The following is a 16,253-nucleotide window of genomic DNA, read 5'->3' on the forward strand; positions in this document are numbered from 1 at the left end:
CAAAAAAAGGCAAAATTGATAAAAAGAAGAAACATATTTTTACATTTGGAATGCTTTTAAATGATAATCTGACTTTGTAATAAGGAAATATTTATTAAAAAATTTGACCAGAAAATTGGCGAACAGCAACACAGACGATATATTTGAGGTTCTGGTGGTTCTCGTGTTGGACTCAGATATCTCGAGATGGAAACAATATTTTGGTCACAGTGTTCGCTGTGATAGGACAAAAGACAGATTCCAACCTCTGGCCTGATGTGATGCTGATCAACGTTGAAGTGTATCACTGACCTCTGTGAATCACGGTGTGTCTGGACTCAGTGACGAGCTCCAGTACCAGCGAGCAGAACTCGGTTCTGTTCAGTGTGAAAGATCAATTCACAGCTCAGCTGCTCATTCCCTTGATTCAGCCAGACGTTCTGGGGAGGTTTCACCAACAGCCAAGGAGGGAACCTCGCTGAAGGGGAAGGAGCTTGATTGCTTTTTCGTAATAAACAGACCAAATAACAACATTGTGGGGATTTAGACATGGCACGACCTCACAATCAGGTCTGTCGCTATGACGACAAGCTGACAACTCTTAGAAAGTTCAAGTTAAAGAAATGCTTGTTATCCCTGAGGGGACGAGTTCTTGTGCAGCCAGCAGATGAACATCAATTGCAACAGTAAAGCACAACAACTAGAAAACATGTAGGTGCTGTGGCCTTCTGACCTGATGGACTACAGGAAGTGGGAGGATCACGACACATTTCTCTGTAACCACCTGGATGACATCATTTAAAGCAATCCCAGCTCAAACTAGAATGGGGACTCTACCTTAGAAACTAACGTTATTCTTGTTATTTCTCTTCAGGCCTTCGGAGAGGTCGCTTCTGGATCACCCCCGACCCGTACCACAACGATGACAACATCCAGATTGGCCGGGAGGTGAAGATCAGCTGCCAGGTGGAGGCCACGCCTCCCGAGGAACTACAGTTCAGCTGGTTGAAGAACGGGCGCCCGCTGAGGAGCACCGAGCGGATGGTCATCACACACACTGACACTGAGGTCTCACCAGGAACAACCAACCTTGACATCATTGACCTCAAATTCACTGACTTTGGAACCTATACTTGTGTGGCATCCCTGAGGAATGGAGGAACCCCTGAGATCAGCATTGACGTCAACATCTCGTCAACCACAGGTGAGACTCGCCAGGGTGGAGGGGTTTCTTACCTGGACAGAACCAACTTCTTCTTTGAGACTTCAATAGTGTGCATGTTTAATCCCAGAGAAAATCCAGGTTTTATCAAAGAGAATATCCTGTTCAGTGTAGGAGAATATCAAGATTTAACCCTAGTAAATGTCCTGGTTGTATCCCAGAGAATATCGAGTGTATCGTTGTAGTTATCCTCATTTATCATTGTTGATAAATGTGAAACAGTGGCATTGTCAATGTGGCGTATCGGTGAAACCGGAACCTGCCATTCGTTGTCTTCATCTCCAAAGTTGATGAACTTGTCCTGGTCAACTTCTGAAGAGGAAAGGAGCAGGAAGTTCCATCGCCCGTTAGCTTGTTTTTGCTCGTATATTGTCCTTCTCTCCGAAATCTGCAACAAAAATTCAATTTCTTCTCTGCACCTGAGGCAAATAAGGGACTGGAACTAGATGGAGATGGCAGCATAACTGGAGAAGCAGCTACAGCCTGGAATCGTTTTCTATATAAAATCAAATGATCTATGTGTGTTAAATTGCCGCAGTTCCTCCAGAGCTCACTGTCCCCCGGGGGCGCTCTCACCTCATCATCCAGGAGGGTGACACTGTGGATCTACAGTGTCTGGTGTCAGGAAAACCCAAACCTATCATCCTGTGGTCTCGCCTGGAGGAGAGCGGAACACCAGCAGCAGCTGCACCTCTGATGCCGGATGGCTCGGTGCAGACGGAGAGTTACGACGGCGTCCTGAGAATCGCCAACGTGACGAGAGAGATGAGCGGCACCTACCGCTGCCAGACCAGCCAGTACAATGGCTTCAACGTGAAACCCAGAGAGGCGCTGATCCAGCTAGTGGTCCAGTGTGGGTAACACACACACGCTTCAGAAGTCTAGATTTCTTAGAGACCCATTTGTACTACAAATGCACCCTAAAACAAGGAGAAGCCGTGAAATGAGAACTTTGCTTTAAATCCCCACAATGTGAGGATCACCTACTACAAACAATGGTGGTATTATATTTGTGAGAACCCTCTATTGACAGACAAATTCCCTATTTATCCAAATAAATGGACCACACCCACTTATTGTCCTTTGTCCCCAGAGATGGACAAGAAGGCAGAGCCTGTCCTCTAGGGAGCTGAGACCCAGGGTAGTTAGCTTAGCACAATGACCGGTAGTGGATGGGAAGTGTTAGCATAGCTCCATCTTTGAGACCCATGCCAGTTATCTTAGCACAGTTACTGGTAGTGGATGGGAAGTGTTAGCATAGCTCCATCTTTGAGACCCATGCTAGTTATCTTAGCACAATTACTGGTAGTGGATGGGAAGTGTTAGCATAGCTCCATCTTTGAGACCCATGCTAGTTATCTTTGCACAGTTACTGGTAGTGGATGGGAAGTGTTAGCATAGCTCCATCTTTGAGACCCAGGCTAGTTAGCTTAGCACAATGACTGGTAGTGGGTGGGAAGTGTTAGCGTAGCTGCGTCTCTGCCTGCATTAATATCAGGAGGGTTGGTAGCCTTGGTGATGAACACCAGTTTAACATGAGGAGACGCTGTAGTGGTAGAATCAGACACGTAGCCGGAACTACTTTCCTGACTGGGAGCAGTGATTTGACGCAGCACCTCCAAAGCTCCACTGGAACTTGGGTCAACAGAACCAAAGGTTTGTTGAGGACTAGAAGAGCGACTGCTGCTACTGATGATGAGGAGGAGGAGGATTCCTGCTGGACACACCAGCATCCTGGACCTGAGCTAGCTGATGCTAACACTTCCACCCACTACCAGCCATTGGGCTAAGCTAACTAGCCTGGACCTGAGCTAGCTGATGCTAACACTTCCCACCCACTACCAGCCATTGGGCTAAGCTAACTAGCCTGGACCTGAGCTAGCTGATGCTAACACTTCCCACCCACTACCAGCAATTGGGCTAAGCTAACTAGCCTGGACCTGAGCTAGCTGATGCTAACACTTCCCACCCACTACCAGCAATTGGGCTTAGCTAACTAGCCTGGACCTGAGCTAGCTGATGCTAACACTTCCCACCCACTACCAGCAATTGGGCTTAGCTAACTAGCCTGGGTCCACACTCCTTAAAGGAGAGCCTCTGTCTTCTTGTCTACCTCTGGGGATGATTTACACTAAGAGCCTTTCACTAAAAGTGGGCGTGTCATTTCATGACTCACTGACTACGAGTGTCATAAAACAATGTGGTTCAAAGACTGTAGGAAATCCAGCATAACATTGGTGTTTTGCCTGAGAGAATAACGTCATCCAGGATGGTGTGCATGTTGACCCCACGGAACAAGAGCCTGACAGAGTGAGTCTGCGAGGCTAACAATAGCTACACAACTCTAATCATGTCACAAAGTTGTCTAATCGGTGAATATTTGCAAGTATTAGTGAGTATTAGTGTGTTAATGTCATCTGTGTTCTCTCACCCCAATAATGAGATGAAATACATTTTTTAGCAGCAAGCTAAGTAACGGCTAGCTACAACCACCAATGTCCTGCAGCGGCTTTCAAGGTTTCATATGAACACACCAAATCAGATTTTACATCTTCTGAATTTGGGACCGACCCTCAAACCTTCCATTCATCCAAACAAAACATTCTGTGCTCACAGAGCGCGACCGCCCAGGTCACACATGCTAAGCCAGGTCACACACACACATCGCCTGGCTTCTTGTCAGGTCTCATCGCTGTTCGCCTTCCCCAAGAATCGATGCAGAAATTCTGATGACTTGGATCTGATAAAACCTGAATGTCTTTGACACTTCACCTGTAGGTCAGAGGCTTTGATCACAAACTCAAGAAATGAGAGAACGATCCGTGTGAAATATGTGCCGCCTCTGTAAACGTGTTCTCTAAACTTCCTGTTTTGGCAGTTTTCAGTGTCGGAGCAACAGTAAGCAGATTAGCGTGAGAGCAGATTACAGGTGGATTACTGTGAAATAAGAGACGCGACATTCAAGTCTCACTGACGGAGCGGAACAACAAGTTGAGAGAATAAAACAAAATGTTTATTTCTCTTTTATTGATCAATAATAATTCCCTCTTGATTTGTCATAAATATGCTAATAGAGCCCACTTGAAGACACAAGCCTGTGAGTGATGTTGTAACAGTTTCAGGGTTTTTACTTTGACAATAATCCCTCAGAGTGTCGGTGCGTTGACGGGATTACAGGGACGACAGTTATGTGTTGAGGTGGCGTCCCCACAATCCCTGTGGCAAACACTCTCCCCCGGGTTTAATAATGAGCTTCCAACATGCAGAGCCACTTCCTTAAACAGATGAGAAGAAAGTAACTGCTGAGGTCGGGGTTAGGGGACGTCAGCCATGTATCGCTGCTTTGACCACAACAAGTTTCTTACAAGTTGACGTAAAATAAGAGAGACGTCTCAATCGCTTCAAGGTCATTTTTTCAAAATGAGGATCAACATTGAAACGTCATGTAACTGTGGCAGCTTTAGGCAGAAGTGTCTGGGCTGGACGTTTGATTTAATGTCAATAAAGCTGTGTTTGTGCTACAGGGACACCATGATGCAGGTGTCCTCACTCACACCAGCCTTGAATTTTTAGTTTGTTCAATGTCCTCAATGTTCAGACGAAAGGAGACAAGAAAAAGAGCTGTTGTTAAAGAGGTTTACAGGGACATCTGTGATGCGTTCAGGTGATGGTGGGCAGTTCAGATCTGAGCAGAAAAACAACAAGAAGATTTTTGTTACAGTTTTACGTTCTGGCTCCCTGTGGTTCAGTCTTTCTTGCCTTGAGTAACCAACCCTTCTGGCCAATCACAGCGCTTGGCTGAAGGTTGCTGTCAGGCAAAGTCCAGCTGACCTGTAGATGTTCCTGGACCAGCTCCCTCATAGGAGGACAGGGTCATCTCTGGGGGGTCTAGATGATCTGCTAGTGCCCCGTGTGTGTGTGTGTGTGTGTGTGTGTGTGTGTGTGTGTGTGTGTGTGTGTGTGTGTTGACAGCAGATGTTGACAGTTTTAGGTGTCATACTGACTCAAAGACACCTCACGTCTTCTCTCCGTCCGTCTCTGGCAGTCCCGCCTGTTGTGGAGCCTGCGTATACGGAGATCCGCCAGGCCCTTGGCCGGGCATTCAGCCTCACCTGCCGGCTGCTGCGTGCCTACCCGGCACGTCTGCTGCGGTACGAGTGGAAGCTGGGCTCCCGCCTACTCACCGTTGGACAGTTCAGCGACCAGCGCGATGATACCAACTACCATGTCCGAGCTCTGAACCGAGAGGGCTATGGCGAGTACACCTGCGACATCACCAATGAAGCTGGAGCAGGACGCTGCACCTTCCTGGTCACAGGTAAGGCCACACGAGTGAGGCATGATGGGACATGTGATGAGACTGTTAATGTTTATCGACGTGACAGTGATACAACTGTGGTATCAGGTAATAAGAGAGGAGAGACTTCCAGACAGACACACAGACCTGAGACGGATCTGTCACACATAACGATTCAAGACTGGACTTGAGACTTGGACTCACAGACTGGAGATCTGGCTCCTGTCCTGGGAGCCTTAACTGGTGAACTGGACATTTCAGCAGCTGCTGCGGTCGTTGGTGCGCTGGTGCTGGCCTCCTCAGACTTGCCATGAATAAAGTTTAGCCTCAGGAAGTGTCGCCACTCAGCTGACCATCACTTCCTGCCTCTGCCGAGCGTCGAACACCAACACCTGTTTGTGTGGCGTCTTCTTTTACTCACCAACCCTCCTCTAACAGCCTGAAGCCTCTTGAGTCGATGACACTGGTGGTCGATTCTCACGGCAAATCAAAAATGTTGCTAGATTTTCGTCATGGCAACAAACCTCAATAATGTGTATGTCTTCATACGTCCAAACAATCATGATGTCATTCATGCAGCATCACTTTGATCCATTTTTTACAGATAAATTAGTCAAATCCATGTTGATCACGTCATGACCCGAACACTGCAGTGGTGATGATGTCATGAGCCAGGCTGGACGGCGGTGATGATGTCATGACCATCGAACACTTTTGTGTTCGACACTGAAAAAAAATTCTGACTGTGTGACGTGCTTTTGGCCTTTTGGGGGGCTTCAAAATGTTTGATGGTGCGGTGTCTCTGGCTCTAATCTCCAACGTGAACATGGCGTTCTGAGTGGCGTTCTCACTCCGGCTGAGCTGCTTGGGAGCAGCAAACGTCATACATGAAGTGGCTGAGTCGCCTCATATCTCTGCGCTCTGCTGAAGAAAGCTCCCCTGCAGAGGCGTCTTGTCAGCGCTGCGAGACACGTCCTGTGAGAGCGGCGGCCCACATTAAGCCTCTTATCACGGCCGGCCGCTGTGCTGCAGCTCGCCATGTACGCCACAGCAGAAAGCGTGTGAAGGAGAGACGTTGTAAGCTGAGGATGGAGCGCTGAGGCAGAATGACAGCGATTATGTGGCCGAGGTGAAGCCTGTGGCGTTAATCAGGTGTGAACACGCTGGTTGCATTCTAAGTGCTCGCTCATCCTGCTGCAGCCAATCAGATGACAGCAGAACTTCTGAATAGAACCGACAGAGTAGAACTGGAAGTGATGGCATGGTGGTCCCTGACCTCTCTGAAGAGACAAGTTTGATTTGATGGAAAGAACGATATGGTTAACTTTGTGGTCACCATGTCGGCAAATCAGGTTGCAGCCGCTCTTTATGTTGGAGGTTGTTGGCTAGTCGGGATTCTTCTTCATCTTTAATCCTCCAACCTGACACACACACACACACACACACACTGCACCTCACTCAGCGAGCATGCAGCTGACTTCCTTAGCGAATGATCAAAGTTGGAAATCCACGAGATGATTTTGTGCAGTACTTGAGAGCAGGGGTGGGCAACCCTGTGCCATGGAGGGTCGTGGATGCAGGTTCTCCTTCCAACACTTTAACAGGTGACTCCACTGATCAACACTCTTCTGTGGCTGAAGGTGCGTTAATCAGTGGAGTCACCTGTTAAAGGGTTAACACGGCCCTCCCTGGCACAAGGTTGCCCACCCCTGCTCTCGACTGACCATAGGTACGACTGGGAGAGCCAATGGTTGTCTGTCTCTAAGTGACGGCCCTGTGATGGACTGATGGACTCCAGGGGGAAGGCTGCTGGGATAGGCTCCACCCCCCCACAACCCTTAATAGGAAGACAATGGATGGATTTTGTGCAGAATTTACAATCAGCAACCCAACAGTGATCAGTAGCCAATGGGAACAGAGAAGGAGATGAGATGCTGTCAGCCTGCTATTATCACCTCTGCTATGGTTAGTTGGTGCAACTTCACATTGGCCCACATTTAGTCTACAAAGCCTAGCGTTAGCTTTGACCTCAGTATGTAACTGTACCTCCATCTCTCTCTTTAGTCACTGGATTCAGATACTTAACGTTCTAGATGTCAAAACGGCACAGAACAGTTTATGGGAACCACGCCATGTTTCAGTGATGAGAGTGAAACACTGACTAGCGTCTGATATTGAAACGAAGTGTTGCTGACAGAACTGACAGTCTATGAGTTGGTGATAGTGTTGGTCCGTGTAGACGCAGGGCATTGGACAGGAAGTGCTGCAGTTCCCGGTCGTCTGGTAGACGATAATGAAGTTGAGAGTTAAGTGCTTCCTGTCTGTGACCTCTGACCCTTACATTTCCACAGGGAAGGCCTATGCACCAGAGTTCTACTACGACACCCACGGCGCTCTGTGGCAGAACAGCCCACAAGTCTACGGCTTCAAGCTGCAGTGGACGCAAATGGAGCCCAACGCCGTTGACCGCCTCCTGGCGTACCGGCTCGGCATCCGGCAGGTCAGTGAAACAGCGAGTCCGTCCACCAACTAGAACACACACACACACAAATGCAAGTGGAAGATAGTTCCCACCATCACAAACCTGCTGATGACACTGTTTAATCACATGATGTCTTTTTGTGTGTGTGTGTGTATGCGCGCGCGCATGCTTGCACCTGAGGGCTTGGGGAGAATTGTTGCAGAGTAAGAATACGAGCAGAATTGCTGTGAGAGAGGAATTGCTGGAAAAAATGACGGAAAAAAGAGGAGGAATCAGGAATAAGGACGAAGTGTCGATGATGACAACGATGAAGGACGACAGGTCTGCTGCAGGAACCTTCGTCTGAGAAACTGCAGTCACTCCTTTTCAGTCTGAGCAGAAGTTGCCATGTTCCTAAAACCAGCAGGACCCTCCTCTGCGTCGGGCCTCACCTTCCAGGAGCTGCAACTGTTCAAGATTCAGTCGGTGTGACAAGCCTGAGGAGGCGGAGCAAGTCACACCTGCTACCTGACTGTCTATGCCGGGCTCAGCTGCGAGGCTTCACATACCTTCATGACTGAAATCGATTCATTTGGTTGTTTTTATATTGACACAGATAAGAATACCGTCTGGTGCTGTGACCTTTCACCTTTGACCACCGATGTTTTGCCCCTCAAGTTCTAATGGATGTTTTGCAAGAAATCTGCATCAGCGGGAGTCATGCAGTCGATGTGTGGTGCTGGCATGGAGGCGCGTCCAGCAGAGCCAAGCTGGAAATGAACTCACACACGTCTAATGGCCAAAATGCAGCACACATCTCGTCATGTGACCTGTTGTTTTGTTGACCATGGAACAAACACCAGAATCCTCTGCTCTCACTGGGGGAGGCGGTCTCGCCAGAGTACATGACCTCATTCACAATCTCACGCCAACAACCTGAGCGTCCGATGGTGTTAATCCAGCTGCTACAAATACTGGAACTAAAGGTCGCGAGTCACCTGGAAGCAACTTGCTCAGTTAATTGCGTTCATGGTGAAGCGATGATGTTGGCGGCGAGCTGCGACGGTGGTTGAACGCTTCAGTAACCCTTAGGAGATGATGAGATGTATTACTGTTGTCATGGACACCTGACAGAACATTGCCAGTAAACATCAAACATAGCGGGAACCATCAGAACACCATTTGATTGCCGTTTGAGGACACTGACGAACAGATCTTGAGACTCTTTGTAATTAATATGAATAATAAATTGTAATTAATAATTCCTCTCGCTGTCAGAGGGCGGAGACAACAGTGATGGACAGGCAGGGGGAGGAGCTGCAGGTGTTAAAGAATTAAACAAAGAAGTTGATCCAAGTGTTGATCATTTGTGGGCAGGGTTTGTGAACGCCACAGCAGATTCATCGAGCTTGAACTGTGAAATGAAGTCATCTTGTCCCGCCTGAGGGGTTTGTTGATGACGAGGATGGCGATGATGATGACTGTGCTGTCCTGGTTCTTCTGTCTCAGACGGGTCAGTCACGTTGGTGGGAGCAGGAAATCCCCATCGACGGAACCATCCAGAAGGGCGAGCTGTTGACCTACAACCTGACCAAACTCATCAAACCAGAGTCATACCTGGTTCGCCTCACGCCCATCACCCGCTACGGCGAGGGGGACTCCACCGAACGCACCATCACCTACAGCGGTATGTGCTCCTGTCAGCTGTCTGTGACAGCAGAGACGCTGATGTCATAGAAGCGCGTGTCAGCCTGGTTCACCATGACTGGTCTAAAGATCTTTGTTGTGAAGTCATCAATGTCCAAACGGCGAGCTCTTTGATGTTCCCTTAGATGACCTCACATCAACGTTCAGGCGAGTCAGTGAGAGTCTCAGTTGGGAAAGTTTGGATTATTGCAGGAAAGTAAACAAACAAAAGCAGTCAGCCAGGGACGCTCGCGTTCGTTCATCCGTGAATGAACACGCCGTGTGTTGGTCAGCGGTTGGGACGATACGACAATGAACATTGTATTTTAAGGGTCTTTTGCACAAAGTACTATGACTGGACGAATAACTGTTAGAAATGTAGGAGGAATGGGGTTTTTCAGAACTATTAACTAACTAAACTAACGAGCTAAAGTCAACATTCTTACCGACTTGTACATTGAAATTAAAGATGTAGTTATTTATTATTTCCAAGGACAGAACTAAAACAGCTTCGCTGAACTTCCTGGAGTAAAACCTTGTTAGAAGCTGTTTCCTTTTGCCCAGTATACAGGAAGTGAGATATAAAGATGACCCTGACTGAGACGCCCACACAACCTCCTGATGCCGCCACCTTGCATCGCGCGGGGGAAGCTGCTGTCACTCTCCTCCCAGGACGACAGTGATGGTTTTCACAGATCATGTGACAGCAGCTTCAGGGCTGAGGAACGACGGGTCCTCGTGAAACGTGCAAGAAATAGGAAGTGTGTGTCCTCTGGGCTCCTGAGCAGTGGTGGTGTGTGATGTCACAGCGTGTTAGCAATGTTAACACTGAGTTATTGCTACAGATCTGGGACAGGGTCAACACACACACACACACACACACACACACACACACACACACACACAAAGGAGGTGGTTGTATCTTCATGGGTCATCTTCTCACCCTGAAGACTGAAGCACTCGAATAAACACGTGTTTTCAGACATGTTGGAAGAATTGTTCACCTAAAACGCCACCATCCTCCTCCTCGATATAGAAAAAGGAAATATTTTCATCTCCTGCTTTACAGCATCTCATTTTTTTATCATCTTTACATTTCCCTGACACCCATGTGTTGCCCTCAAACCTGTGAATCAGTTCTCCTCTGGTTCCTGGTCTCCAGGTCAGGGACCAGAGATGAGGTGCATGGCTCCCAGCAGCTGAAGATATTAGCAGGTTCAGTTCTACATCAGATCCACCAGTAAACACCAGACTGGTGGATGGTGGAGGTTCAGTTCTACATCAGATCCACCAGTAAACACCAGACTGGTGGATGGTGGAGGTTCAGTTCTACATCAGATCCACCAGTAAACACCAGACTGGTGGATGGTGGAGGTTCAGTTCTACATCAGATCCACCAGTAAACACCAGACTGGTGGATGGTGGAGGTTCAGTTCTACATCAGATCCACCAGTAAACACCAGACTGGTGGATGGTGGAGTGGTGGAGTCTTAAAAACCTGGGTTGCTAACAAGAGTCTAGAGGAGCCTACAGAGGTCATGGAGGTCATTAAAGGTCATCAGGGGGAAACACAGGAAGGCTGAATCTTAGTGGTGGTGACCTTAAAGTCATGTGACCCTGGTGTAGCTCCTTCCTAGGCTACTGTTAGCTTAGCACTGCTAACATAGCATCCAGGCTTCCAGCATCATCAGAGGGTTCATTAGTGAAGATGATCTTGATGAACTGAACCTGGAAGATCATCAACTTTTGTTCACCAGAGCTGATTTACTGGTTCAATCACCACAATCACATGGAGCGATCCTATTGGCTGCTGGGGGAGGAACCAGGAGACGACCACTTCCTGTTGGTGGAGGGATCGGGAGATGACAATTTTCTGCTGGACTACAACAATACCACATCCTGGCCAGCCAATCCTTTCAAATCTACATGCAGCTCCTTTAAGGTCATGCTGAACACGCTGCAGGTGTCATCACTCGCCACTCTGAAAGGTTACAAAGTCCATGACCTAAAACTGTAAATTAACATGTCGTTAACATATCTGGAGGTTATAACATGTTTATTATCTGTTAACTGAATGGCAGATTTACATTAATTTGAACTGGTAAATATAAATATAACGGTTTTATATAACTCACACACATACATACACGTACACTCCTTGGCAACTCAAATGATTTCACAATAAAAGTTCTTCCTGCTTTTATCATCTCCTCTTACTGTTGTCTGTCTGTGTCCACAGCTCCAGTTAACCCACATCTCAGTGAGTAACACACACACACACACACACACACCCTTAAACCCCTCTGCATTGCCATGGTTTTGGTTTGACTGAATAATGACCAGCAGACACAAGATGACCTGATGACGTCAGCCTCAACTGTCAGGAAGCACATGAGCCAGGAATCAGACTCCCCCCACAAACCCTTTATTGGAACGTCCATTCACGTCTGGTCACTTGGATCCTGTAGAACTTGCCAGTCTAATGAGGGACTGAGCAGCGAGTTCTCCTCCTCCATCATTATATTGCAAACATGCTTCTCAGACCTGAATAAGAAATTGCACGACCAGATGTGACAGTTATAAAAGTCCAAACAGGAAGTAAAGTATAACTGGCAACAACTCTGAGGAAGAGAGTGTAACAGTGTGTGTGACACCCACGTCGTGGTTCTGACAGACGAGGAACTTTCCATGGTGTTCTAATTCAAACACATCAATGCTTTTCTGACACACATTGTCACAGAGTCCGGTCCTCTTCTGTCACATGTTCATGACGTGTGTGTGTGTGTGTGTGTGTGTGTGTGTGTGTGTGTGTGTGTGTGTGTGTGTGTGTGTGTGTGTGTGTTCAGGGGAGTTCCAGTGTGGCTTCGAGGAGGAGACATTATGTCTCTTCTCACAGGACAAATCAGACGAGTTTGACTGGACACGTCACAGTGCTGCCACACGAGACACCAAATACACACCGAACACAGGCCCGAGCTCTGACCACAAGGGCTCTAAGCAAGGTACACACGCTACCACACTCACACACAAAAACGCACACATACACAGGAATGTTCATATTGGGTTGAAGGTGTGTTGTCATGGCACTGGCACAAATATACAATTTTAAGAAGGGGCGGCCCGGTGGAGCAGTGGTCCTCCCTGTGGCCCCCCAGCAAGAAGGTTGTGGGTGCAGCAGTGGTCCTCCCTGTGGCCCCCCAGTAAGAAGGTTGTGGGTGGAGCAGTGGTCCTCACGGTGGCCCCCCAGCAAGAAGGTTGTGGGTGGAGCCCCGGCTGCAGCACGGGGTCTTTCTGGGTGAGTCTCCATGTTCTCCCTGTTCCTGCTGGGTTCTCTCTGGTACTCCAGCTTCCTCCACAGTCCAAAGACATCAAGAGGGACCAGGTTAATCCAGACTCTAAATTGACCGTAGGCGTGGCTGGGAGAGCCAATGGTTGTCTGTCTCTATGTGTTGGCCCTGCCATGGACTGGTGACCTGTCCAGGGGGAAGGCTGCTGGGATAGGCTCCACCCCCACCACCCTGAACAGGAGAAGAGGGGGAACATGGAGGGATGGAGGGAGGGATGGATGGATGGGTGATGGATGGATGGATGATGGATGGATGATGGAGGGATGGATGGGTGATGGATGGATGGATGGATGATGGAGTGGTGGATGGGTGATGGATGGATGGATGATGGAGGGATGGATGGATGGATGATGGATGGATGATGGAGTGGTGGAGGGATGGATGGGTGATGGAGGGATGGATGGATGATGGATGGATGGATGGGTGATGGATGGATGGATGGATGATGGATGGATGGATGGATGATGGATGGATGATGGAGTGGTGGAGGGATGGATGGGTGATGGAGGGATGGATGGATGATGGATGGATGAAATTTTAAGACATAAATATTCATTCAAACCAATGTTTTTAAATCACAGTGACAAAATAGATGATAAAATGTGGTCATTCATGGCGGCTGGCAGTTCGATAAGAATTTAAGTTTAATTGAGGAAGTGTTTCATCACTCCGAGACAAGATGGAGTCAGTCGGCCGTCAAAGACGAAGACGTCCAGAATCGCTACTAAAGGCAAATGTCACCAGCTGGTTATCAGCGAGCAACAGTACGTCACACCTGTCGGATTATTGAGAGAAACGCCAGCGTGAATGATCACAGCGACGGAGGTCGGTGTCGGGGTGGGCGTCAGTCTGAGGATACTGAGCTGGAGATGCATCAGCGGTCATGGTTTTAGAACTGGTGTTCATCTGTGCTGGAGAGAAAAAGGCTCTTACCTCAGATGACAAGGACACAACCATGATCACATGACCAAGTTGTTTTCACAAATACAGCATCAACATCAGATGTTGAGGGCAGTTAAAAGTGGTGGCGTTTGTCAGAGATGGTTGATATGACATTGTAGTTTACAACAATAATGTGAAACATCACATGTAGCGGTGTTATTGGCCCCGCCCTGAACACCAGGTTGTTTTTTAGTTAATGTGAGTGGCAGCAGCCTGGGTGGATCGATGGACCAGCGTCAAACTGAGTCGAACCTGTAAACGTAACCATAACTACAACATAAACACAGCTGACATTCTTGCTCATTTCCGTGGTGACGGTCCGCTCTGATCAATGTGAGCCTCCATCCATCTTCAAACTGTCCAAACAAGAAACAAACAGGAAACATGTCACTAGTTGGAGCACGAGGTCACAGGTTCAATTCCCTCAAGAACCAGACTAAATCAAAGGAACCTCTCAGTGGAAACAAAATGTATGTGATTTAATTGAAATATAGAGAAGATAAAAAAGATTTTAAAAACGTAATAATGATAAACCGTAAAACTGTGTTAGCATGCTAGCACAGTGAGCATAAATGTTAGGATTAGCATAGCCTGTTAGCATGCTAACATTAGGGTTTAGGTCAAAGGCTGTTCTCAGAGGGCTCAGAGAGAGGTTGTTGACTCTCTGTTCTTTCTGTCTTTTGTCTTTTTCATCGTTGTGAATCAGTTTACCTCAGGGGACAATAAAGATGTCTGAACCTGAGACAGACAAAACTATGGATGCCATGTGATTGGTTGTGGAGTGAGGGGATGGGGAACGAGGCCTTTTCAATTGACACTGACACTTGTAGGATATTTTGACACTGCACAACATCAACTTGTTGTTGTTTTATAGTTATAATGGAAATAACAAGTAGATTTGTGGATGTCTCTCAGGGTTCTACATGTACATCGAGACATCGCGGCCGAGGCTGGATGGGGACAAGGCCAGACTGCTGTCACCCACCTTCAACATGGGCTCCAGGAGCTCCTCCTCCTCTGGCAGCACAACTACCTACTGCTTCACCTTCTATTACCACATGTATGGAAAACACATAGGTGAGACCTCCTATTGCCAGGTGACGTCACTCTCGCACACACATGTGCCACATGTGTCAGTGAAATTTTGGATTCTGTCATTTTTGCTCTTCAGGAACTTTGAATGTGTTCCTGCATCAGAAGGGTACTACAGTGACAGATACCCCAGTTTGGAGTCTTACCGGTAACCAAGGAAACCACTGGCGACAAGCAAAGGTCATAATCCACCCAACCGCAGCCTTCCAGGTACAAACTACTCAAACATTAGCTAAGTAGCATCAAGTCACACTTCCCAGAACTGTTATGTTGTAGAAAAGCAGTCCAGGTGTGTGTCTGGCCTCCAGGTGTCTCTGAGGCTTACCTGGTGTCAGCTGATGGCAGCAGCAGATGAATTTGATCATTAAAAGTTGATAACTCATTTCTGCTGAGGGAACCAGGACCACTGGGCTCAGTAGAGCTGTGTCTCTCTGCTCGTCTGACTCCAGTGCTGAAGAGAGTGCTGGTTCTGGTTCTCCTCTATTAATGCTCTGTAGTCGACTGCTCTAGTCTGAGTTTTAAGGCTATCTAGCCAGATCCCACCTGACTCTTCCAGTCTGGAGCAGCGCCACGTCCTCTCCAGGTACTGAGCTGTTTTTTTCAACTGTCGAGTTTCAGAACTGTACCACGGTTTCATAGTTTTCTGTTCTCATGATGCAGTAGAGTCCAGAGTTGTTCTCTGTGTTCCTGCTGCTCCACTGATCATCGATTAGACCCTGTCTGACTATTGAGGTGCTGAGTGGAGAAGGAGGACTTGAACCCGTTAGTTGGTCCAACATCCCAATGTCAATCTAAAGATGAGACCAGATTTGTAAAAGTTGGCCTGAGTTAGCAGTCGCCTCAGTGAATGTTAGCTCAAATGAACATGAGCCTTTGCATTAGCATCTCAGCAGCAGCATGCACACATGGGGGATGTGCTCATTAAGAGGAGGACGCATCCTCATTGTTTCCAAGAGTCTGACCAAGGTTCTGACCCATGAGGGGGACGCGTCGCTGTCTGTCTGTCTTGCTGTCTGTCATCAACGTCTTCCTCCTGTGTTAGATGGTGATGGAGGGAGTCCGGGGCTCCGGTATTGAGGGAGACATTGCCATCGATGATGTCACCATTGAGGAGGGGGAATGTAAAGACCCTCCGCCCAACAGTGAGTACACCTCCACTAAACACACAACTGCTGCCTGCCTCTGTGCTGGATCGTCATTAGCAAGCAGCCAGCACCCTCTGCTGGT

The 16,253-nt window shown here is 47.9% G+C and overlaps 1 protein-coding gene across 4 annotated transcripts in view; it reads left to right on the forward strand.

Moving 5' to 3' along the window:
- Positions 1 to 16,253, forward strand: part of mdga2a (MAM domain containing glycosylphosphatidylinositol anchor 2a) — a 48,351-nt gene that overhangs the window by 27,562 nt on the left and 4,536 nt on the right. For 3 of the 4 annotated variants that reach the window (XM_086181550.1, XM_086181551.1, XM_086181552.1), the window contains 11 exons: positions 854 to 1,183; positions 1,740 to 2,054; positions 5,247 to 5,519; positions 7,850 to 7,998; positions 9,469 to 9,646; positions 11,403 to 11,633; positions 11,885 to 11,905; positions 12,492 to 12,647; positions 14,850 to 15,011; positions 15,106 to 15,236; positions 16,069 to 16,168. In XM_086181550.1, the coding sequence (XP_086037676.1) occupies positions 854 to 1,183; positions 1,740 to 2,054; positions 5,247 to 5,519; positions 7,850 to 7,998; positions 9,469 to 9,646; positions 11,403 to 11,633; positions 11,885 to 11,905; positions 12,492 to 12,647; positions 14,850 to 15,011; positions 15,106 to 15,236; positions 16,069 to 16,168 (2,046 nt within the window). The remainder of the gene's footprint in view (positions 1 to 853; positions 1,184 to 1,739; positions 2,055 to 5,246; positions 5,520 to 7,849; positions 7,999 to 9,468; positions 9,647 to 11,402; positions 11,634 to 11,884; positions 11,906 to 12,491; positions 12,648 to 14,849; positions 15,012 to 15,105; positions 15,237 to 16,068; positions 16,169 to 16,253) is intronic. The other variant, XM_086181553.1, reaches the window with a different exon arrangement.

This window comes from Aulostomus chinensis, chromosome 17 (genome assembly GCF_037954235.1).
Source record: "Aulostomus chinensis isolate RoL2024-O1b breed Wild chromosome 17, RoL_Achi_v1.0, whole genome shotgun sequence".
Taxonomy (NCBI): Eukaryota; Metazoa; Chordata; class Actinopteri; order Syngnathiformes; family Aulostomidae; genus Aulostomus; species Aulostomus chinensis.